This window comes from Anas platyrhynchos, chromosome 6, assembly GCF_047663525.1.
Source record: "Anas platyrhynchos isolate ZD024472 breed Pekin duck chromosome 6, IASCAAS_PekinDuck_T2T, whole genome shotgun sequence".
NCBI classification, from domain to species: Eukaryota; Metazoa; Chordata; class Aves; order Anseriformes; family Anatidae; genus Anas; species Anas platyrhynchos.
The window spans coordinates 33,987,390-34,012,598 of NC_092592.1; the positions used below are offsets into that span (position 1 = coordinate 33,987,390).

Genomic DNA, 25,209 nt, shown 5'->3' on the forward strand with positions numbered 1-25,209 from the left:
TATAGCTATGCATCAGACAGACTAGTGTAGGCAAAATTAACAATATGTTTTTACTTTTGTGTTTCAAAAGCCTCAACCGCACGTCAGAAAACCAGAACTAAGCCAAAAAATTACCACAGGAAACAGAATACATTGTAATCAAATAAAAAGATTTTGATGTGTTATGCTTACTTCAGTGGGAACAGAATCAGATTGCAAGACTCCTATTAACTTAATAGGATCTGGCTTATTGTTTATGAAATTGGGTGAATGTGCAAGGTAAGTAACATGAAATATCTCTTTTTTCTGAAATTAAAAAAAAAATGCAACAATATAAAAGGGAAGAGCTAATAGAAAAGCATTGTAAACAATCAAGAGAAATCAACATATTTAGTAGTTTGCAAATTAAATTGCCCTTGTAGAAACATGGCACTGCAAATATTCTTACAACAATGTCTAAAGAACATGTTAAATTAGAAAAATACATAGTATTTGAAATACACGTAGATTTAGGAACAGACTCAGGATTAGAGGCCTCAGGCTGCAGGAATTGGGGATGTCATACCGTATTTACTCATTGCAGAAGCCACTAATTCACATGCCACAAACTCCAAAAGGAAAAAGCAGTGAATCTTTTCACTAGGACAGAGACTGTAACATAAATAATAAACATAAATAATAATAATAGATGTATATCTGGATTCTATAAAAGAAAAGTAATTTACTAAGTAGCAGCAGGTTACTTTTACTTAGTAGGGCACAGCTCTTACGTTAGTACGAGAATTATGATAATGGATGGGGAAACATAGTCAACTCTTGGTTAAAAGAATTTGAGGATTAGGAAGGCCTGGACAATATTAACACACTATGACATGGTGTTTTCTCATTGTGTACCCTGTACTTTACAGAAGTAGCAGAAAGAGAAAGGATAAGCACAGCAAATCCTGACGAGCTTTAAGCACATGGACAAGGAAGCTCTGTTTCTCTAGATCCTGCAAATCTGTTTTGAAATACCCTAGTCTTCCTCCCCTGCCTTTGCTCATAGTAACTTTTCCAAAGGAAACGCTTGCAACCCACTCTCTGTGATGCCTGCACCCCAGCCTGGGAAGGGTAAAGCAATGGGGAGGACCTGAAGGAAATGTTTTGCATACTGGAGTTCATTCTTTCCCAGCACCCACTTTCTCACTGGTGAACTCCAGTGATACAGGATGCCTACAAGACTTCCAATAGCTCAGAAGACAGGGGAAAACCACTAACCCACTCCTTTCTTCTGAACCACACAGAGATCCTACAGGGAGACCTATCTCCATGAAAACCTTAAGTATCCCACAGAATCACAGAATCACAGAATCTCTAGGTTGGAAGAGACCTCTAGATCATCGAGTCCAACCTCTAACCTAACACTAACAGTCCCCACTAAACCATATCCCTAAGCTCTACAAATATATATAAACCATATATATAGACCATATATAAAATTGTCTAAACACCACCAGCACACACATGGAATGAAAATTCCATCACTGCTGACTTTTTTATAGTCTCAACTTTTTAAATGCAATAAAGGGCCACCTTACTGACAATTATTGCTTTCATTCATACTTCTAGCTTACTCAGTACGCCAGTACCTTCATCTGCTGTGCTCCTCACATCACTCCAATGAGGAATTGCACACTCCTGTAAGAAGCCCCATTTATTGTGCTGTCTACTGAACTCTCCTTTTAATTAACAAATTTACCATTGTAAGTATAGAGTATACCTTTTTTTAAAAAAATTTAAGCTCCCAAATACTATCTGCAACGAGAGATTCACAAAATCTTTGAAGAGCAAACAGCCTCTTACAAGAAAAGCAGAATCAGGAAAATCTCCTTTTTGAAATACAGTCCTATGAGCCAGTTTCTCTCTCATTTGTTGCTGACACAACACGCACTTTGCAAAAACAACTTACTACACTAAGCATGTAACCAACCACAGAATACCAGCAAAACTTCCATGTTTTAGAAACCCTGATTTTTGTTGCATGTTATTTAAGATTATTTTTAACGTAGCAGATGTAAAACAAAAAAGAAATGGTACATAGCTGAAAATTTGGATAATAAACCTGTGATTAACTAGGTAACTTAAAAATGAATCCATATGCATACGTCATCCTAAATATGTTGATCTAAATATTCAGTTCTTTTTAACATTATGTATTTGGTTCACACCACTTCACAGCCATGGCTTAAGGCTTTTTATTTGGCTTTAGTGCTGAAATAAATGAGACATTTCAGAAACATTTATTTTGTAAGTATTTCTACAGATACATGAAGCTAGAGTTTTAATGTAAGATATTTCCTTAATATGCCACAGAGATGACCACTACCCTGTATCAGTTGATATCAAAATAGTAAGGTATCTTTCAGTCATGATGGTCAAATAAAATACAAACTCAAGAGGCAAGCCGTTCCCAAAGTAGTAAAAAGCTGTAGATAGCTTTAACAAGTGACAAACTAATTCAAGCGTCTATGCTTACTTTGGTGTGAAACTCAACTCTTAAAATCAAATCAACAGATTTTGCATTTACTGTAGTTGTGATGTAAGTCAATAGCCTTAAAATGTTTTCACCTCTCAGAAGCTGTTAAGGTTTAAGCAAAAATGGTTGTTTAAGCTTTACATCACAGTAAGTAACCCAAATCTGCCACTCTCTGAAACACACACACAGGTCTTCAGTAATTCCAAGAGCTGCCTACTAGCATGGAATTCACAACCTTGAAGCAGAAGCTCCACATCAGACATGGTATTTCTAAAGAAAAATCAGACATATATATGACAAACCAAAAAATAAGACAGCTCTGTACTGGGAAGAATTACAGTCCTGGATTTGGCAATGTGGAGTGTCAGGACTAACTTCAGAGGAGGAGCTGAATTCTGAACTTAAAGCATAGACAGAAAGGAAGGAAGGTCAAGCTCCTGAATACACAGAACACATTTTCACAAGTAAATCAAACACTGAAATCACATTCCTATTTTAGTCATCTTTTTTTACATTACACTTGCCCTGCAAATTTAGTAGAGTCAAATACAAAATGCATGCTTGCTATAGTATCTAGATATATGATACCCTGTGCTTAACTAGCACTATGGTAAGTAATTTTGTGGGTTTAGATTTTTATTTTCTATGTTGTTGGACATTGATTTAAATTTTACATAGAACACTTACCTTTTCTTTATAGTTCTAGATGAATTAAACCACTAGTGCCAGTGCAATGCGAGCCACTTACAAATATAATACAAAGCTTCATTTTAATTGCACAACCACATCATTTGTTCATATTATGTTAATGTGAAATGGAGTGAAACTACAAATTAGTAACAGGGTTAGCAATATATTCCTTAATTTTGTTTTAAGTCAACATATTGATGCTTTAAGGAATAAGAATATGGTGTTCTGTTTAAGTAAAGGATGCAATTTTGAACATCTTGCAGCACAGAATCAGGCCAACTTTAACCTCTTTTTAAAACTGTCCTCCATTTCTTAGACTTAGGTGTGCTCCAAAAGACTTATATAAAACACAAAATAGTCCTGTTAGCCAAACATCTCCCCCTGCCCCCATGTACCACAGACGACGATTACTGTGATTTTCTACACTGTTTCAAAAAACTAATAATAAAAAGAACAGCAGAAGCAGTAGGCTTGATATATACCAAGTCATACAGTACGATAAAATAACCTAAATGAGAAGCATGGGTTAATCTCTGCTTTTAATTGCACCCAGGTAACTTTCATGAGAGTTAACACTGCAGCAACATTTGTAAGAATATATTATCATATTAGCAGATCAGCAGTTACGACACTACTGCCAATACTGCTTGTACACTTTTTCTATCTTAAAAAAAAAAAAAAAAAAAATCAGGACATACAAATCTTACAAAAGTTCTGCTGTTTGGGGTATGCAAAGAGCCCTGAAAAACTTGAAAACTTGGCACCTCTGAAGAACGGTACATGCAGTAGTAGCCATGATGATAAGTAAAGTAACTTTTGCTAGTATTTCTCTTAAAGATTGCAATACTTTCAAATACTGATGCTTTTCCTCTTTATTAAAACGTTTGTTTGTTGTTCCGTGCGAATCTATGCCTCCAATTGTTGTAAGACTGAAACTTCCATCAAAGCGAACAGGAATTTGTGGTGCACCACTAACAGTGAATGTGTCCTAACCAGCCCACCAGCATTCCAAGTGGCAGTGGCAGGAAGGACATCACTTGTTGGCAAATATATCATATTTTATTGTCACACTAAACAAGTAGAAAAACTTGTTGCAGTTCTAAGATAATTTGTAAATAAATATGCAATCTGAAGTATAATGAAGAGTCAGAGCGTACATAGGGTATTTCCACAGAGATCATAGCACTGCAAAGGTTGGTTAGAATTTGACCCTTGGCAGGCTGACCATAAACTTTAAGAAAACAGCCCAGAACTCCTCTATATTGATTTTGTATTCAGTTGCTTGGTGTTGGTTTTAATAAATAAATAAAAATTCTTCAGAAATTAATCTTTGCTCTCTATTTCTGCAACAGACTTCCTTACCAAACTCAGATTATCCTTTCAAAGGATGTATGTGATTTGTATCTGAAGCCACATTTTGAAAAGTGACTGAAGGTCTGATTTTCAAAGGCATTAAGACACCTAAAGATGCATTAAGCACTTAGAATTTTTAAAATCATCTGGGCATCTAACACCTATTTAAATCACTTAGCCCTTCTGAAAATCCCAATGGGCAGTTATCTACATTTTATGTGTCTATATGCCTTTGAAAATCTGTACCATTAAATGCTTAACAACCTACATCCCCCTGGCTTTTAATGAGACTTAAGGTCCTAACAAGTGTAAGTACTGCTCAAAATTGGTCAAGCCACTCTCTCTGGCATTTTTTTTCTCCCTTCTTTTGAAGAGCAACCTATCTGTAGCTTATCTGTAGCACGTCAGTTAACTACAGCTTTAACACAATCAGACACACACGTTACGCTCTGCATTGTTTTGTTTTGTATTATGAAACTAAACAAATGGAAGTCCTGAGTATGTACTGCACCTTCATAAGACTTCCTGAAACTATGAAAAATAATATGAATTCTGACCTGTAAACCCCATCAATGCCACAAATTCATTGTTTCAATATGATCCTAAATGAGTGTAACTTAATCTGATAAAAACAAGCAGCGTAATTTAATTATTGAGCAACATATTCTAATTACTACAAATAACTTCTGAAAGATATGCACAAAGTAACAGCAAAAATTAAGAGAAAAACTGGAAAAAGAAAAAAGTTGTAAATTGGCTCCTTAAACAGACAGCAGTTTCAGAAAATATGACAAGCCTTAATTTGAAATTAATAATAAAAACAACCTGTGTGAAACTATGAAGCATTCCCTTACAGAAACATCTGAAAGATTATCTTCTGTTCCTCTTGAATGTCAATGGGAGGTAACTTGCACTGACCACATTCCCAAAAAGAAAATTAGGAACATGGGGAATCAGATTGCCACCTACAGGAAAATTTAGCATTTATTGTCAAGAATGACTCGAAGAATACAAATTGCCATCCTGCCAAGAACTCCTTCAGTTTTACTTATTATTTAAAAAACAATTAGTATTTTGCTCTGTGCAACTATATCATGAACTTATTAAATCCAAAAAGTCATTAACATTCTACTTAAGAGGGTTGTGCTCCACAAGCTACAAAAGTTCCATAGCAGCAGCAGATTAAAAGCATGTTTCAGCTAAAGAATTTTAAGTCTGCTTACCTGATACAATTGGTGCTAGCCTGAATATGTCTGATAGTCTGCTGTTAACTGGTTCATAGGGGGAATCTTCAAGCAAGTCATTTCCTAAAGGCAAAAAATATTTTGAATTTTTTTATACAAGAATTCAGGCTAAGATTTTGTGTTTACTTTTACTTTCAAATAAAATTACTCTGTAACTGGAAAAGGTACTCTGCTTTAATCTGCATGTGTGGCTATTTCTCTATAAACACCTGAAAGAAGCAAGTTGTTTATCCCTGTCACTAGTTCTTTTCTCTCCTTCCTCTGTGGATAAGGTCATAATTTGCAGTAACAGTCTGACATCACCCAGACTGTCCCATCTCAATATGCAAACAGGAGAGGAGCTGTAGCAGGGATGTTTCCCCTTCACTCACATTAGCAGCAGAGTTCTTATGTAGAGGAGCAGCCCAGGTGGCAGCCAAAAAAATAACATCTTTGGAATAAAACATTCCTAGCAAGATGCTGTTGGAAGGGAAACTTAGTTATGATGCAGAAAATGCTCAAGAGTAATGCAATTTATTATGAAAGTTAGAACACAAATAGATATTGACTCATTAAAATGTTCCAGTTGATGCCTGAGTAAACGAACAGAAAGGGATGGCTTCCACAGAAGAATGCAAAAGTAGGTACAGAAAAAAAAGTTTAATGGGGACCACATGGAAATGAAAGACTGCATCTTCAACTCCAGGGCTAGAGAAAAGCAGGGCCAAAAAAAAATGACAGATCTCTCCCAAGGACCTGACTGTTCTCAACAGACTATGGAAAGTTTGCCAATGGCATCAATGAAAACAGAAGTTGTAAGTCAGTCACTGTCATATCCCTTTTAAGTGGCACTTCCTGGTCTAGGAAGCACAGATCTTTTTTCTGCCTCTGTTTGCCCAGGGATTATTGCTAGAGTATACTGGAAACAAAAACTTTTCCTTAAAACAATGCTCCTCTTCATATTACATTTAACTGTCAGCAAAGAGCTAAGAAATCAGTTTCAGTGTCTTGTGATCTTGTTAGGTGAGTCCTAATTAAGGACTTGAATTATTAGGAAAATGTCTCCAAATGACTGTTTTTGTAGCTTTTGCACTTGCTAATGCCCTTATCGTTTGACTCTGGTTTACAAAGGTCAGCTGGGTCCCCTGGAGGAAACCCTCATTGTGGATTTCCCAACAACAGGAGACGGAGCAGCAGCTGTTCTTGAGTCGGATGAAAGGTCCTCAGTTTGCAGCTGAAGAGCACGATATGAATTACGAGGTCAGAACCTCAGTTTAGTCTCAGTGGCAGCAGCTAGCTGACGCGAGGGGCTGCGAAATCACACTGCATTAGGGGGAGTGTAATGTTTCTGTGTTTTGCAACGTACCCTGTAAGCTCTGGTACATGCTCCAGTAAATGCGCAGGCAGTTTTTCTCCTTCTTCATGCCCCTCTTACAGCGGCAGTTGTACAGAGATTTCTGCTTGAGAGCCTCCATGGCGCTTCTGCATTCGTCCTTCGCCTCCAGGCCTGTCGCCCGGCTGAAGTTGCTCTCTTTGCCAGCTACACACTGCCTCAGTGTCCTGTATTTAGTACTACAGCTCTGCTCCTTCAGACATTGATCGCTGGCTTTCACGCAGTCCAGGCGGTCCCCTCCAGCCAGCCCGCTCACTTCTGCGGACAGAAGTACATCTAGAAAGAGGAAACACAAACCAACAAACTCTCTTTGAGGGATGTGGCCGATCTAACCAGGGCTCCCGGGCAGGCAGCCGGGAAGCACAAGGCACCTCCTCGCCGCAGGCGGCACCTTGCAAACCTCAGGGTGGTTTCGGAAACCACCTGGGGCTTTCACAGTCTTAGGCAGATCCACTGTAGTGGGAACACACAGAAACTGGAGGTTTTGACCCTGCCGGTTGGTTTACGAGAGAACGCAAAAAGGAATAAAAACCCAGAGGGGTTAACGTGCCTGACAGAACGAGCGTTCATTATTCCTTGGATCCACTTTGGAGAAACAAATAACCTCCCCGCTCCCGTGCTTAACTGAGGGGTTAAACACTCAGCCTCACTTTCCACAACAGCTTTGCTGTAATTTCAATTACATCCACGAACAACCCGCTCGGAGAGATAAGTATCCTCGCTGATTGATATTAGCCTTTTTTTTTTTTGCGTCAGTCACTTTTTAAAGGCTGTACACAGTTTTGCTTATTCTACACGTATCTTAAAAGGGGGATTTATGATTCTCCCCCCTTCCATTTCTCTCCACGTATGATGCTTTTGCGGGAGAACAAAGCAAATTGCATTAACTCTCTCCTTTCCATCGTGCCCCCGTCACACTCCCTCAGACATACGGACGGAAAGGCAAACACCTCCTGTGGAAAGGGAGCCAGCCGGGGCTGCAAACCTCTTGCAGTCGGGCAGGTTGCCAGCTCCAGGTGAAGACGTGATCCTTCAGCCGGCTCGGATCACCCTCCTCACCCCCTAAGCAGCCTTATCTTATTAAATGAAAAGTTTTCCCATAACTTGTGAGAGCCCAATTTAACAGGAGGCTACGCAGGCAAGTACCTAAGTGTACAGCCTCCTGAAGCCCGAAACGTAGACTGGGCTAAGTGATGTGCAGCAGAGCCATAAAAAACTACTGGAAACTTCACTGTTCTGCCTAAACAAGAAGCTGGCAACCATCAGGCATCCGATGCCATAAACCCTATGCCTTGCTTTATGAAGCGATGTACAGAGAGAAATCAGACCCCGGCAACTTACCCACTAAGGGCAAAGCGAAGTACAAGAGAGCGAGAAACATCTTGCTGTCTTCGGATGGTTTCCCCAAACGAGCTGCTGTGCCACAACAAAAAGGATCAGCGGGTAGATATTCCAAAACCTCCGAGGTCCAAAGACTCCAAGTTCACATCCATTGAAATCGAGGGAGGTTAAAAAAAATAAATAAAAAAAAAATAGAAAACCACCTCTCTCCTCTTCACCGCTCCCACCCCCGGCGGCGGGAGCAGCGACGCAAAAGCTGAGCGGCTGAGCTTTTTGCCTTTAATTCTTTTTTTTTTTTTTTTCCTTAGGTTTCAGGTCTGAGCAACCTGAAAACACCAGGGCTGACTTAGCGGGGGCGCCGAGAAGTGCACGCCCGGCTGTGGCTGTGTGCGAGTGAGCAGCGGCAGCGGGGCACCGGCGCCGGGCGCCTCCTCGGGTGGGCAGCGCCTCTTCCCGGGGAGGGACCGGGCGTGCACGGGGCGGGGGTGGGGGGGAGAACGAGCCCCGGGGCGAGCCGCTGACAGCCCCGCCGAAGGCTCCCCAGGGTGCTCGTCCCCTCCCCAAACCCGCAACTTTATTTATTCGCCTGCCGGCGGTGCCACCCCTCGCCTCCTCCGCCGCCGGGGCTGGGGCTTCTTTGGCAGGGGCAGGTGCGGCGCCGCCACCTCCGAGAAACTTTGCCCGGGGAAGCCGGGCGGGCAGGGGGCGACCCGGGTGGGTTTCTGAGGGGAAGCCACCACCGAGCGAGTGAGTTAGGGGCAGGGCGATGCCCGGCTTCCCTCCTGCCCACGCCTCCACAGGGGCCCGGCGGCGGCGACCTCCCCCTGCCGGCCCCGGGGTGGCCGCCGCTCCTTGTCCCCTCAGCCCGGCCCCGGGGAGCCCCCCGGGGGACATCAGCCCTCAGCCGGCTCCCGGAGGGGGCAGCGCCCCCTCACGTCTCCGGTTCGTGGCAGGTGGCCCTAATGCTGCGCCTGGGGTGGCTTCCCCGCAGCTGCTACCGTGTAGGGCTGCCCCCCAAGCCGAAAATAGCGCCGGTGCCCGGACCTCCTCGCTTTCAGACGCGGAAAATTCGATTCAGGTGTTCTCGGGTTTTGGCTGCAGCCAAATGTTTTCTCTTTGAAAAGGATCAGCCTGCGCTGTACTCGGCAATTTGGCGAGCAAGCTGTTTGGCCCGTTTGACTTGGGGAATGCGCTTCTCCTCGCAACACATGCTGCCCGAAGGAACCTGCCTCTCCTTCTGAGAAGGGGATGATCAGGCTGGCCACTTTTACAGAGAAAACTGAGTGGCAGATGGAGCTAGACTGTTGTCAGGTACTTCAGAAACACTTCCTTAAAAGCCTAGCATATGCTGGGGTAGACAGAAAATACACCAGGCACAGAACCTTGCTGGGTGGAAGCTCTGTTTTTTTTCTGGTCTTCCACTCCTGCCGCTTTCTCTTAACAGGCAGAGCTGTATTTCTATGAAAAACAGACAGATGAACCTGTCCAGAGTACTGATTCTCCCCAAGAAGTCACAGTCCTGATCTCAGGTTGCAACTGACCAAGTCACAACCCTCTGTGTTTTGGTTGTTTAGTATGAGGGGACATATGCTATCCATAGTGAAAAAAAAAATCTGTTATCTGCTGCATGTACAAGGATACCATCAAAGAGAAACAGACAATGGCCAGATTTTTGGAGTGTTCAAAGATAACCAGAAGGTGCTAAATTGGTGATGGCACTGTTGATAGAAGTCAGTCTCAGCTTTTGAAGTAGCTGCTATATAAGCAATGCAACAAGCTGGCCTTCCGAACACTTCAGTGCAAATTGAAGTGAGGTACAGAGATGATTACTTCTTCACTGGTAATTTTAACATCTTTATGGCACGCAAAGTTATACAAGTTATTTGGTAGAGCTTAATGTAGAAGCTATTTGTATGTCTAATAAACAGGTAGGTTAATTCACCTATAATTTAGAGGTGTAAGTCAGGAATAGCTACAACATTCATACCAGAGCAAGGCAAGCAAAAGTAAGACTGAAATCCAGACCACTATTTGCGAAACCATTCATGCATTAATGTTCTGAATACATACATATGTAAACACACATACACGCAATATTATTTGGTATATAAAACCAACACACTGCACAGCTCTGCATTAATAGTGACTTTTGCTGTTATAAAACACAGCTTTTGTGGGGTGTTTACTATTACAGTGAAATTGAAATCATGTTTTAAAAGTGTTAAAAATAAAAATGTTACTGGCAGTTCAGAAATAACAAGACATCTGGAAAAGCATGCATCCAAAATGCTGAAGATTGTCACTAAACACTCCTCTTGCCAGTCTTTGGTTTATCACTGAAAAACTAGCATTCAAAGTTAAAAAAGGTTAAAATTTCTTAATCCAAAAAAGTTTTAAAACACAACTATGTTCTAAAAACAAAATCCAAGGAGAAAGTCCATTCTACATACACTTGCTCAATGTTCAACCACTGCCTTTTTTTTTTTTTAAATCAGGTCTAGAGGCATGAGAAAGCTTACTGCATATCATGAGAACAACTGTACCATGGCAGAAATTACTATTTTATTTTTCTTTTGGAGATGGAATTTGCTATAGATTTTGTCAATTTATGTCCAGTATTCATTAGTCTCCAGATGCCATCCTTTCCATTTATGCCTAAACTAATACTGAGACCCTGACAGCGGTGAGACAACACAAGTACTTTGCTCTCTTCATAGAGGATCACTGTGGTTTTGGGTAGCTGAACCCAAATGATCACTTGTGTTTTGGACTCCTGTCCCATCAACACTTGAGGTATGCAGCAAATTTCAAGTGCCAATGTATACGCGTATCTTATGTATACTCTCCTGCAAATCATAGCTACAAACCATTTTCAGGGTTTTTGAGAATTTACAAAGGTCCCAGCCTGAAAATACCCCAAACTGGATCACCCACCACTGCAGAACACCAGACCTTCACTGTTCACCTCACCCACTGCCAGAAGTCACTCCTGCTTCAGTGGTGACTTCACCGAGCTAATTCTAGACAGGTTATAGCAGTAGTACTCAGCCCGATCTGTAAATTCAGTAATTAGCTAGACTTTGTTTATCCTCAGTGGAGGATGTCAACAATAATGTTAATCGATAGCACTAGTTTTATCTGGAGCTTTTATTTATTTTATTTCAAACAATTATCCCCTATAGGCAAGCAAGACAACTGACTCACCAGGGAGCTGAAGCCTGCAGTATGGCCACCCACTATTTCTACATTTAAGATAGCAAGAAGAACAAACAATGAAGTAATTTATTTATGAGCAAGATCCCTGCCCTCATCTTGAGAAAAATCATCAGCTGACATATCTGCCACTTTTTCATTGAAAACCTCTAACCCACTCTGTGGCTGGAGTCATAATCCCTACGCTCTTTCCATGTTCTTTTCCACTTGCCTTTTACCTCCTCTGGGGTAAAATTAAGTCCATGGGTGCTTTGCTGCTGATTTTGGTCAAACCATGGTCCACCTTACTATTTGTATGTGACAACCACCCAAGCCATGAGGCTCTTCAGTAAAAGTTTTGTTTGTTTGTTTGTTTAATTTAATACCTTAATGTGAACATTGTAAAGATATTTAAGCTAGTTTTCTATTCTATTGATTGATTTTTGTTAAAAAGTTCCAGAACAATGAATATAACATAAGAAATATAAGGTACAGCTGCTAGGGACAAACATTTCATTACAAGACGGATGACAACATAATCACTGCTGAATTATTGTTTAAACGCCATTACAATATAAATAATGTGGAAGACAGAACTAACTTCCTGAGCTACTTACTGCCAGCAATAACTGCTATTTCTTCAGGTCTTACATAATTTTAGACTCTTGGTTCTCTGTTCTACATTAGCTGGTGTTCATTAACTGAAAACTTTTAATAAAGAAAAGGCATGGTAATGAGGAAGGAAGGGTTATTTGCTGTTAGAGATTCTGTGGGGAAAAAAAAAAAAAAAGATTCAAAGCCTGTTTTGGGGGGTTGTTTTTTGTTGCTGTTGTTTTTTGATTTTTTGTTTGTATTTCCAAAGCCAAGAACTATGGACAGATTGCAGCTTCTTGCCACTTACAGGCTGCACCTAACTGCACTGAATACAGGAACAGCATCACTCCCCATCGCTAGTCAGGGCCATATGGTACTTTAGGCCAGTCATACAAGACGTGTGAAGTCAGAATACTGTTTTTTTCTGTATTCAATCATACTGGATTTCCTTCTGCCTCCTCATTTGCATGTAAATTAAAGGTTGACAGCAAACTCTCAGAAGGGTGTCACACGGAAGAAAAGCTGACTCAAATGCTAGTTGATGTTGTTTTGCAGCTAGTCCCATATGCAAAAGCTGCGGCATTGGAGCACTGCGTTAGGTTGTTCTGGCTGGCTGCAGTTCAGATGACAATGTAATGGTAAGCTGACAAAAAGGTCAAATTAATACATCGACTGGACCACAGCTAGCCAGCTAATTCCCTCCACCACCTCTGCCACAGACCTCCTTTTAAAGACTGAACCCTGCAAGAAAATATTGAAGTTGGAGCCACTGAGCCAGAGGAAAGTTGCACAGTATTATCTGTGGGCCCAGCGGGTATGTAGAGACACAGTATGCTGAAATAAGAACAGTGCCATAAACTTTACATGTAATTCTTTGGGGAAGGAAAAGGTGAAGCAAAGCTGAAGCTGAATTAATGAGTCAGCTATAGCAGGTGGGGGAGAGCAAGCGACTGATGGGAATAAGGCTGGGTGCCATGAGAGCACAAGCGGTAGTGTTTACACAGGAGGTTTTATTTCATAATGAGAAAGGGAGGGTGGAAAAGTTAGAGAATTACTAGGGACTGGGGGAAGAATCTGCACTGCATCTCTGTTTGTCTTACATATATCTGCTTACCATGAAGTCAAAGCACCTAATGGTGGGAATAAGGCAAAAAGGATTTGCTCAAGGCATTAAAGTTTTCTAAAGGACAGATTAAATAACAGTGCTCCAAAAATCAATTTTGAGGGGCTTATGAAGCCTTGAATGGGCTTTTGCAGCACAAAAGCAAGATTGAGTTTTTACTGAACTTGTCATTTATTTGGGTTTACAGCTTTCAGTAAGTATCAGGAAAAACATAAAACAACAGCAAAGTAAACAATGAGCATTCACACAGTAATCAAATAAAAACCATGTGGAAGTGCAATCCAAATTACTGAGTGACCTAATTCACGCAAAAGTATAAGAAAATAAAACTCCCAGTTGCACCAGAAAAACATTTAAAAATGGACAAAAACAACACTAACAACAAAAACACCTTTAATCTAAACTGGTAATGAATTCAAACAGCTGTTCTTGGCCAGAAAGTTTTCATAATCTCTTGCTTCCCTGTCCTCACCAGAGGTTGTGTTTGTGTAGTGTCAGACCACCCAGAAAAATTAAAAAAAAAAAAATCCTGAGCGAAATCATATCTAATATGTGACCTGGTTTTGACTTCAGTAGAACAGATCCATAAGTACTAAAACACTACAGTGCAATTCAGAGAGCTTGCAGTTAAGAGAGAGGACAAAACATACACCTAGCCAAATTCATTTACCCTTAAAAGTTGAAAATATGAACAAAACTGTTGCCAGGTAGTTGTGGAGCTCCATACCACATACGAATTGATTTCATTAAACTTTAAATACTGATATACGGGTATAGGCATTGATGTTTGCTTGAAATGGTAAGGAAAAAGTTGTTAGGAGGGACTGATGATAGTTGTATCCCTCGATTTATGTCTTATTGCTTTAAAAGTGGAATAATACAGCCCCCTAGCTGTTCGTAGAGGCAATTCATGCTAAAGTGGGAGAGGTGATTCATGCTTCTACAGCAATGTGCTAAATTCCACAGCACAAGAGAATACAGCAGTCAGCAAAGGAACTTGATGTCAAGAAGTGAGGCAGAAATATAAAAGATGAAAACACAAAATAATATATGTTAAGTGTTAGTAATTCATGTGCATATAAAGTCTAAAGCAACACAATTCAGCTGCTAGCGTAGCATCATTTCAAACTTCAGCTTCTAACCTGTATGTTGGCAGCTTCAGCCTTTAGCATCCATGGGCACTGGCAGCTACTGTGATTCAAGCAGCATCAACATTTAGATTGTTAGCTTGAACATACTGGTGACAACCTTCTTTTTGTCTTCTTAAACTTCTGCAATTACCAGCAATGTGGTTTTCTGGAAACCATGCAGTTCTGAACAATGGAACAGGAAACCCTACCTTATGCTATGTAAAATATATTTGTATTAGTGAGCCTCATCATCTCTGGAGAAAAACTAAAGTTCTAGAAAAGTAATTCATTCTAATTAAGTCCAGTGCTGTACAAACATAGCATTCCAGGCATATTCAAAAATATATTGGTGGAAAGCATTTGTATTTCAGAACATTGAGATCAAATGAACAGCACCTGAGAAAAGCCACGTAAAAACATGAGTGTTGGCATCTTCCATTTGTGTACTGCTTCACTTACATGTAGGCTTCATTTCCAACCTTCTATACTTAATTGAAAGTAATAAAACATCCACATACAAAATAGTGTGCAAAAATTGGTAAAGTTCTCCTTTCAGATGTGCACAGCTCTAGCTAGTGATGAGCATTCAGCTTTCGCTGTTCATGCTACACTGGATATGCACACATTTACAGAGCAGAGAATATTAAATCCTAGAGGAAGATTTTGCTTTCACTTACTATACATATCTTATTCTAAATTGTAGGACAAAATCTGCCCTGACTCATGCCCTGTGTAGGGAAGTCAAAAGTGATGCACGGAGGTTAAAGTCATTTTAGACTTTGGTGACCAAAGGCAAAATTATCATCTTAGATTTTAAAAACTGTATTTCTTGTACATTTGCTAGACTAGCCCTGATGAGTAAAATCAACTGTTCTCCTGATGGTGAATATCACTGAAATTGTAAATTTATTGGAAGTTTCTGAAAAGGTTAGCGACTCTGTCAGTGTTAATTCCTGCAATCACTGTTTTCTCTGTCTTCCTCTGAGGTGAGAAATTTAGGGTACAAAAAGTCTCAAGGGATTTGTATTTGAGGTGAAAGGAGATTAAGAAAAAAAAAATGGAAGTGGAAGAAACTAGCGTTGTAAATGCCTTAAGGATTTGTCCTACAGAAAAAGCAAAGCTAACTATTCTTAGATATTTGCCATCAACTGCCACATGCAGTGTCTCTACTAAAGGCACTGTGATACTGGGGCGAGCTTGGCTGCTTTTTGGTTTATAACAATTGCCTGAACAGCTCTGCAAATGCTTCAGTAAAGATAATTGCACACAGAACAATTTGAACTTATATGTTTAGTCATAAAAATTATTCAATAAATATGGGATGAAAAGGCTAAGTATTTCTTGAGTCAGCAACAATGGCTCCTTGTATTTTTATTTGTAATTTTATAGTTCAGGAAGAACCTTATGACTGGCAAATGAGATAATTCCCCTGTAATCCAATTGATGATCAGCTGGAAACACACTGTTGAAAATCAAGACCTGTTTGTTCTATTAAAATACCAGATAATCCTGTTTCTTGGCTCTTTTGCCACTACTTCTTTGAAATTCTGATGACAGCAGAATACTCACAGAGCACTGTACACACCAATGAAGTAAAAACATCAGGCTAATCTGAAAGGCAAGACTGAAAGTTGGAGTCACAACTGATTTTTTTCTGCAAGTATTCATTACATCAACCACAGCTCTTAGCTGTTAAAGAAATTTGGCTGGTTTAATCATGTAATCATGTGATGCAAGATAAATCTACAGGATGGTCTCCAGGTGGATATAGACACTTGCTGGTAACACCAGTAAATAATTAAAAAAAAAAAAAAAAAAAAGAAAGCTTTTATGATGGAATGCCTGCATCGATCCTGCAGCTTTACTAGCAGACATAATTGAGTTGAAAAGCAACAGTATCTTCTTTTAAATTATGAAGGTGCACTATTCAAACTTACCGGATGCTGTCTAAATTCAATCCTTATTCTAATCATTTACGTGTAGATGCATCCTGGATATTCCTAAATAAACCGTACCCTAAGATGTCTGTAAAAGTAACCAAATGTGAATGATACTTGACTTCTCACCTCATCTCACTCCCTCCCTGGGAGGGATGCAAAGGTTGATTTGCCCTTCGCTTTAGGTAGACACACTACCACCTTCTAATCTCAATAATATACTTCACTAGACCAGCAAGAAACAGATCAGACTGAGCTTTCTGTTTTAGCAGAGAAAACTCGTTTTCACTGGGTGGACCAGACTAAACACGAGATTTGAAAAGAAAGCCTTCCCCCACTACTGTATGGTTGCCACAAGAGTCCTTCTCCAGGTGGTTTCCTGACCTGAACAAAGTTTACTCAGTCTCCTAGAGTGCCTTAGGTCTTTGTATCACTGGCACCTCCAAGGCTTGCCTGAACAGATTCAGGCACTCAGAAAGAGCCTCAGCTCTCAAAGGAGCCCTCAGCTGGCCTTTGCTGAGCTCTCCTAGGAACACTTGTTGGTTTTTGCTTACGCTGTCATGCCTCCCTTGCCCTCCACTGGAGAGGCTTCTCCCTCTAGATGGGCTGGATGCAGCAGCCAGGCCAAGGAAAGCAAAAAATAATAATAATTTAAAAAAAAGCAGGTTAAATACACACATACTTTATACAAAGTATAATGTGTTTTCATTTAAATTATGTTAGCTCAGGTTTTCATGTACACTGGTGAATAAATATTGGTCAACTAAAGGGAAGTGCATAATCAAGACTATGTCGGTTCATCTCTTCTGTTAAGCACTTGAAAGGACAATGTCCTGATCCTAAACAGGAAGAGCATCCAGCATACAAGGCTGCCTAATGTCTGGTTGTTTGCTTCTTACAAACCATACCTGAAAACATTTTCTAAAGGGTATTCTTCTGAACGTGGCAATGCAATGGCTATATACACACACACAACTGAGCTGTACAATTTATTTTATAGATGGCAGAAAGGCTAGAAAGCTGCATTTCTAAGTAAGGAAAAGAAGAAAGTTTCTGATGCAGTCATTTTTCATAGGAAATTCTGAGTTATTAGTATAAGAAAGCGGAAAAAAACTACAGGGTAATCAGACAAAATGTTAAGATAAAATATAAATATTTACTATAAGTTTGAAGCTGTAAAAAATTACTTGCAGGAAGGCAGTGTGACCCATCCAAGTCTGTGACTTTGTTAATTATCCAGTAGATGATTATTTATAACAAAATAATGCAAACTTTTAAATATGTACAGTAATGGCTTCTTGCCAGAATGAAATGTAATCACGATGTTCCCAGGATTTAAAAAAAAAAAAATTATGATTAATGGCACGATTTTTGAACATGATTACATTGTAATCTGTGTAACATCAAACTGGAGCTAGACATAGCAACCTGATGGATGCACAGTAGGACTTCATAAAACCCCTGTGCATCACGTCTGAGTTTTTTTTTCCTTCATCAGAAAAAGGAGGCAAGAAAAAAATAAACAGGACCACAAGTTCCAACAGGATGGCGGCAGCACAACTGGACCTCCAGTAAAGCCTGACTGGGGAGGACCTTCAGGGATGTCAGATGCTGAGCTCATGACCACCTGGCTTAACGCTCTGCTCCTCCAGCTTACTGATAGCCACTGCTCCTATCAGCCAGGAAAGGGGAAGCAGAGAGAATCACGGTCCTAAAACTGGATGCTTTTTGTGGTGGAGTGCCTGTTAACGCACAGAACAATAGCTCGCGTGGTATAATTTACTGCATGGCAACTCATGCAAACATTCAGTCTGCCCTGGCCTAAACCATACCATCTTCATGAAGAAAAAATTGTGCATATCCCTATGATATATCCTTGTATTTGGACCATTAAGGCTCAGATTATGCCTTTGTAAACTAGGTAATCCTACTCATTATCTATTTTGTTCTTGCCTATCTACATATGTTGCAAATGGTTTGAAACAGACACTCCTTTGATGCTGTTCAGAGATTTAGAAAGGAAGCTACAGTTTTGGCTTGAACTGTGGGAATTACTCTAACATTAAAATCCAGGTTTTCTGAAGACATTTTGAGTGAGAAAGTCCTCATCCTAAGAGTCAGAAAAAAAAAGGTAAAGCAAAGGCACACTAAATTGTTAGCTAGCCAAAAAGTTAGCTGTATCATAATAGTTTTTGGAAGACCTGGAAAACACTGGGAAGAGTACCAAGAAGAAAGGTGTTCATCCCACCGCAGATATTTTACTGCATTACCTCAGATTTATTTGAAAATGCATACTTCGCATTTTTTGGTGGAATGTGTTAAAATCTTGAGCCTAACTGGTTAAGTGTTGTAATTCACATTCAGGTGGAATGCTGTTATATTTTAATTTAATTCTCACCTTTGGACACTTAAACTTCTTCAAATTTTACTTGTTGAAAATGCTTAGAAGAATTCCATTATCACGAAATAGACTCCATAGATAACCAAAACCCTAGATTTGAACATATATAACAAAAGAGAATAAATTTCATCTTCAAGATGAAGGCACTTGCGTAGATTGAAAAAAGAATTTCAACAGACCTGCCTTTGTCTGCTGGAAATACGACACTAAATTCAGCGTACTTTTTTCTTCTCAAAACACATGGAATTCTTCTGCATTGTTGCTCTTAAAAGCTCATGTTATTGACTTCTTTGCCAATCATTTGCCCACCAAAAATATACAGAAAATCTTTTTGTTTTTTTTTTCTTCATTAATGGTATGTTTTATGATCTCAAAATATTTTAAATAGGAAAAGCTATTTAGTACAACTGTAGTAACTATCTACAGGTTATGTGTAACCACCAAAGCAATGCTATTTCCTATGATACTTTGAATTTCACTTTTTGCAGAGCTTCAATGAAAAAAATAATTATAATTTTGATATTTGTGATATTAACTATTTCTGCAATACAGAAGAAATATTCAACATATTTCTGTCCTTTTGACAACTGCTCAAACCACTTTTATTCTATTGTAAACAGACTGAATTAAAGTGATGTGCCAAACTTAGTATGTAGAAATTGCGCAAATTTCAAAGTTATTGATTTCTGACAGTGCTTACAGGCATTAAGCAATACTTTTTCAGCCATCTGAAATGGCTCACTTCAGCGTGGAGACTACATTGAAGGAAAGCTGAAAATGTTTTGACTGCCTAGTCGATATTCATTTTACTTTAAGATTCAGGACTTAGAAAAAAAATATTTATTTATTTTTTTTAATTTCTCAATCATCTTTTAGCCCATGGCATAAAATGATATTTAATCCCTGTAGGAAAATATTGCCTTTTTTTTTTTTGTCCTCTCAGAGGAATAACCACAAGGGTTCTTCCTGCAAGATTTCCATGAAAGAGGAAATGCTCTTTCTGCTAGATTTCTACATTATGTGGAACGTAACAGTTGATGAATGTTGACTAAAGTATATAAAAAAAGATCATCAAGTCCAACCATTAACCTAGCACTGCCAAGTCTACCACTAAGCCATGTCCCTAAGAACCACAATTACACGTGCTTTAAATACCTCCAGGGATGGTGACTCAGCTGCTTCCCTGGGCAGCCTCCTCCAAATTCACGCACCCAACGCGGGGGCCGAACCCACTACTGGGATTTAGAGTCCCATGCAATGAGTACCTTGAAAGACAGCTTCCACTCTGACATAATACTATTTCTAAAATAAAGTATTTGGTTGAGTTTACTGTACTGTAAAGCCACTCAAGAATGCTTTTATTTCTGTGATGATTAGAGAAAAGTCAAGCTCCCCAGAAAAAAAAAAAAAAAAAAAAAAAGATCTTTAGGATTTTAAGATGAGAAGTAACTTGGCATTGTATTGCAAACCACTTTACCAAGGCAGGGTTACCACATTTCTGTGTGAGACTTGCAAGAGATGAGTATCTATGCCTATGCTGTGCAAAAATAGCTCTTACAGAGTAGATCTGACACTGGGCTCACCATGCACACACCACAATGTCAATTTATTCCCATGCAGGGACCATTTATTCTAGCTGTCCAGATCCCTGGAAACTTATATGAGGCACTGCCAAGACCACTAGATATCCAGAAATCCTGGAGAAACGCCCAACATCCTCAAATCTGATTGAATAGACCAGAAGTTAAATAAATTCAGCCTTGCTCTGGTTTCCAGGAGGGACCTTGAAAGGAGGAGACTAGACATTTAGCTACTTGGGCGATCTGGGATACATGTAGAGCACCTAATAGAACAAGAAGGTAACTAACTTTCTGCCAACAGACATTGGAGTACATTTAGCAGAAGGATTTTTTTCCCCTCTCATCAGCAACCTAAAAGCTTCCCAAATCCTGATTTAGGTTTTACTGTGGCACAAAAGTAAAATAAATGTCAGATAACAGTAGCTTAGATAACAATAAAAGGCAGGGAGAAGAGTAGTACGCTATGTAAAATGCTAAAGTGAAAAAAAATCTGACAGGATCAGCTGTAATATTTCTGTTGTTCCAACTGAAACTTAAAACAAGTAAACTTAACATGTCTCAGCAGAAACTTTTCAGCTTAAATTTAATCACACAATTTATTAGAAAAAAAAGCTATTTTCAGCTGGACTTATGTACCTAAGACGATAAGAAAAAGTTGGGTTTATTTTATTGCTGTTCCAGATGGTATCCAAAAGGGACTGAGAAGTGTGGGAGTAACCATTCTCCACTTACATGGGGTTTGGATTTAGAAAGTTACATATGTCACGCAACTGCCAACTACTTCTTAAAAGGTTCCATGGCTTGTAACACTGGACTCCACAGAGACAATGATATGAAGAATAAAGAAAAACTAATTCAGTGTTTTTGCAGCCAGCATCCCTAGCTGAAAAGGCGGTTCAAAGGAAATGCAACTTGAGGATTTGTGGAGGGCTGGCAGGTTTAGAGACATTCATTTTCTATATATGATTCAGGCCATCTCTTCACTGAAAGATAATTTATCTGAGAGTGTCAAGATAGGACTCAAGAAAAGAGATACAGAGTAGATCTGACCTGACTTACGAATCTGCTATTTTATTTCTCTGACAAGAAATGTAAGGAGAGGGACAGAGTGAGTAGCAGTAGATTACACTGACGCTTAGTAATCCGTGCATTAAGAAAGACCTTTGAACTCCAGCTTCCTGGATTGAAGAAGATAAGCCACATCACAGAACTGATACATCGATACCACTGTACAAGCTATGAGAAATAAACTGCCCAATTTCAGAGTACAATTATTCGGAATTCAAGAAACAGTACAGAGATAAAACGTGTATTTTTTCTCACTAGAGGCAAGAAAAATGTTAGTATGGCTGCTACAAGCACAGATATCAGTAACACACAGTGAATTACCTACTGGATCTTTAACACCATGGTGTTCCTTGTGGCCTCCAGTCAAGGCATCCATATCTATGTAAAAAATGATCTTTAGGAACACACATTGAGAGCAGTACCTTTACATCCCATCTAATTTTATCCACTTAATAACAGGTGACTTAAGAGCCTAGTTGCCACAGATTGTTCATACATTCAATGAGACAAAGCACTATCACTTCACTTTTCAATTATTTGTTTTTAGCTAGTAGTCAAGAAACCAAATCAGGAGGAAAAAACGCATGTGTAATTACCTTGAAATGGATTTAATAAAGGCTGAAGAACCTGAATCATTTAGCGGTTGGATAAGGCATCTGTAAACAATTTGATACAAAACCTAAGTTAGAAAGCCCTGAGAATCCTGGTTAACAAAATATAGTATCATCTAAATATTTTTTTAAATTACTTGAGCTACAATCATCCATTAAAGGGTGCTTTCTGATGTAAAGTTGCAAGAAATTCTGAACCAAAAAAACAATCAGCCTTTTCTTTTCAAACCTTACCAATACACATGAAGTGCCCCTACCTGCCTGTCATAAGTAAGATTTTCTTATTTGGAAGAAACTCTTAGAAGATCTGAAAAAGCAAGCATTAAATCAGGTCTTGCAGCATACTGAAATGCTGTCCCATAAAATAATTACATCCCTTTATACTTCAGGAGAATAAGGGACTGAAAAACACTGAAAAAAAAATTAAAAAGTGAGTCAGAAAAGGACAGTAAAAGTAGCTAAAGTCATAGGATTTCTTGACCAGACACAATTCAGAATTCTGCAAATCAAAATTTTATACCCCGTTCCAGACAGTTGATGAGGAAAGTAACCCTAGCCAACATGACTCAGAGAAAAATTACCTCCTGGTCCCACTCAGGTGATCTTCTTAACCCTGAGTATGTAAGCAAATTAAATCCAATTAACACCTGACATCCTAACCAATAGTCCCATTTTTACCTGCCGCCAATCTCTTACCATTTAAGAAAGGGTGGTTCCCTTCTCCTAGACCACGCACCAAGAAGAAACATCAAAGTCCTGATGTATGCAGAATAGCAGAAGCCCTAGCACATTGTCGAATTAAAAATATTTCTGCTTGTAGACTGTGTAAGAAAAGTACACAAACAAGTTCTCCTATAAACTTCTCTGGCAATGCCATTAAGTATCCAAAGCTTTATATCACAAGCTTTGAATTCTGACTTTGAATTCTGACTCATCATTGCCTCACTGTGTCACACACATCCTTTCATTAATTTATAAATTTCCATCCTGAAGTAGTTCAGTTCCCTGCCTCTGTGACCTTGTCTGGAAAAGAGTTCCAGAGCTTTACACAGATTGCCAAGATCCTTCTTCTAAATTTCCCATTTATTCATAATTGGTTGTATGTATCTGATCTTGAAATGGTGCTATCCTTCAACATAAAAGTCTTCTCACATCACATCTACCCCCACACGTACTCATAAAGATATAACCATATGCCCTTTCAAGCTTTGTTTTGCCAGATAAGCTATTTTCATCTCAGCTGAGAAAATAGGTACTCCTTTCCCCTAACCATCCCACTCTGCACCTGCTGTGAATTAATGTGGGTCATGACAACTGCAAACAATAATCTGAGAGTTGTCTTACCAGTGCCTTGTAAAGCAATGTTAACACCTTATTGTCTTCACTAAAAATCCTTTGCTTAATGTAACCTAAAGCTGCTTCACAGCCATGATATAACCATGGCTCCTGGTCACCATACAACTGACTCATGCAGCAAACCCCTTCTCTCTATGGTTGCCAGTGGTCATCAAGTCACCAGCTTTTACCAAAAGAACGTACTAGTCCCCTAATAGTGCTTTCTTTTTGTGCTATCAGGTTTCCATTCTGTCAGTCCCTGAAGTCATTTGCTTTTTTCTGCTAGTCATATTCCAACTTCATTACATCTGTTAATGCCATACCCCTTCTAGTTTGATTATTTAAGTCAAACTATTTAAATACTATTTAAGTCAGTCCTAAGACGAGTCCAAAAGGAATTCTACTATCAACCTCATTTCATTTCTGTTTCCATTTTTAACATAATCCTCTTTTAATATAACTCTCAGTTCCTCATCCACATTACAATTTTTGCAGTAATGCCCATCTTCTCCACTTTAAATAAGTGCCCAGCAGGAACAATATAATGCCTTGTTTTGATCAAGGAAGATTAGGTTCACTACATTACTCTTTTCTGGGACAATTATCTTATCAAAGAAAGATATTAAGTTAGTTTGACATGATCTGCCCTTGATAAAACCATGTTGTAGCTTTCCCCACTTGCCATTTACTGCCAGGTCCTTGATAATTTTTTCCTTCAAAATCTATTCTAAGACCTTGCTTGGTGTTGAGGTCAAACTACCAGGTCTGCCTTGTATTTGACCACCTTTTTCCCTTTTCTGAATACAAGGAATAACTATATTATACTTTATCTGTATGGAACTAGCCCTGAATCGAACAGATACACTTAGATCCCTGCAAATCAGCATTTGCATTTACTGATACTTTCCGTGCCCTTAAATCATTATTCTTTAACCCTCTCCATTTCATCCTAGTAAGCAGGCTACGTTTAGCTGCTAGCTCACGTATGGGAACTTCCATTACTCTGTCTTCATTCCCTTTAAGTATCTTTTTATTATTCTTAGGCACTACATTATCCCCACTGAAAAGTGAGACAATGCATTCATTTGCTATTTCAATCATTCCTAGATTGCTGGTAATCTCCATTTCATTTCTGGGATTCTGTGGTTCCTTACTTCTTACTTTTGTGCTCCCTTTTACTAATGTGTCTCAAGAACCATTTTGTACTTGGTTTAATTGCACGAGCCAACTCAGTGAGGTTCTTGGCTGTGCTCATAATTCTGTATCACTCTTCAGAAGATCCATTACGAACTATGAAAGGAGGCAGAGGTTGATACTGAGCACACTGACACTTTGCTATCCCTTATTTCCCTCAGTGCTCCCCAGGAAAGTGCCTTGATGCATAATTAACTAACTTCAACGAGTACGGCATATTGGCCACAATACAGACAGAATTGACTAAATATTTAGGTATGCTCATGCTAATAAGGTCTCATCATTTTCAGCTTACAGATTTGCAGGCACTCATCAAAGAATTTCTGAATTGCTGGAGTCTGTCTTAAAGAATTCATGGAGGAACTGGGAAGTTCCCAGAGAAATACGACAGGCTAGAGTTAGCGTTTGCCTTTACTGCTTGGTAGAATTTTACACCATACAGATTGAGTTTTGAGAGAGGTACTAGGACAGATTGTTAAACAATTAAACTGCAGATACTTGGAAGACAAACAGGCAAATACAAAACACCAGTAAGCCTTGGTTTGTCACA

At 39.2% G+C, this 25,209-nt stretch overlaps 1 protein-coding gene across 4 annotated transcripts in view; it reads right to left on the reverse strand.

Moving 5' to 3' along the window:
* The window catches only part of GFRA1 (GDNF family receptor alpha 1), a 263,680-nt gene that overhangs the window by 136,731 nt on the left and 101,740 nt on the right, over positions 1 to 25,209 (reverse strand). Inside the window, exons 1-4 of one of the 4 annotated variants that reach the window (XM_013101922.5) lie at positions 22,388 to 22,511; positions 22,116 to 22,175; positions 7,127 to 7,429; positions 5,761 to 5,844 (exon numbers count right to left, since the gene is read on the reverse strand). In XM_013101922.5, coding sequence (XP_012957376.1) covers positions 5,761 to 5,844; positions 7,127 to 7,429; positions 22,116 to 22,155 — 427 coding nt within the window. In that variant the 5' untranslated portion in view covers positions 22,156 to 22,175; positions 22,388 to 22,511. Of the gene's footprint in view, positions 1 to 5,760; positions 5,845 to 7,126; positions 7,430 to 8,494; positions 9,241 to 21,840; positions 21,911 to 22,115; positions 22,176 to 22,387; positions 22,512 to 25,209 lie in introns of those variants that run through there. The other 3 variants (XM_021274102.4, XM_005021982.6, XM_021274105.4) reach the window with 3 other exon arrangements.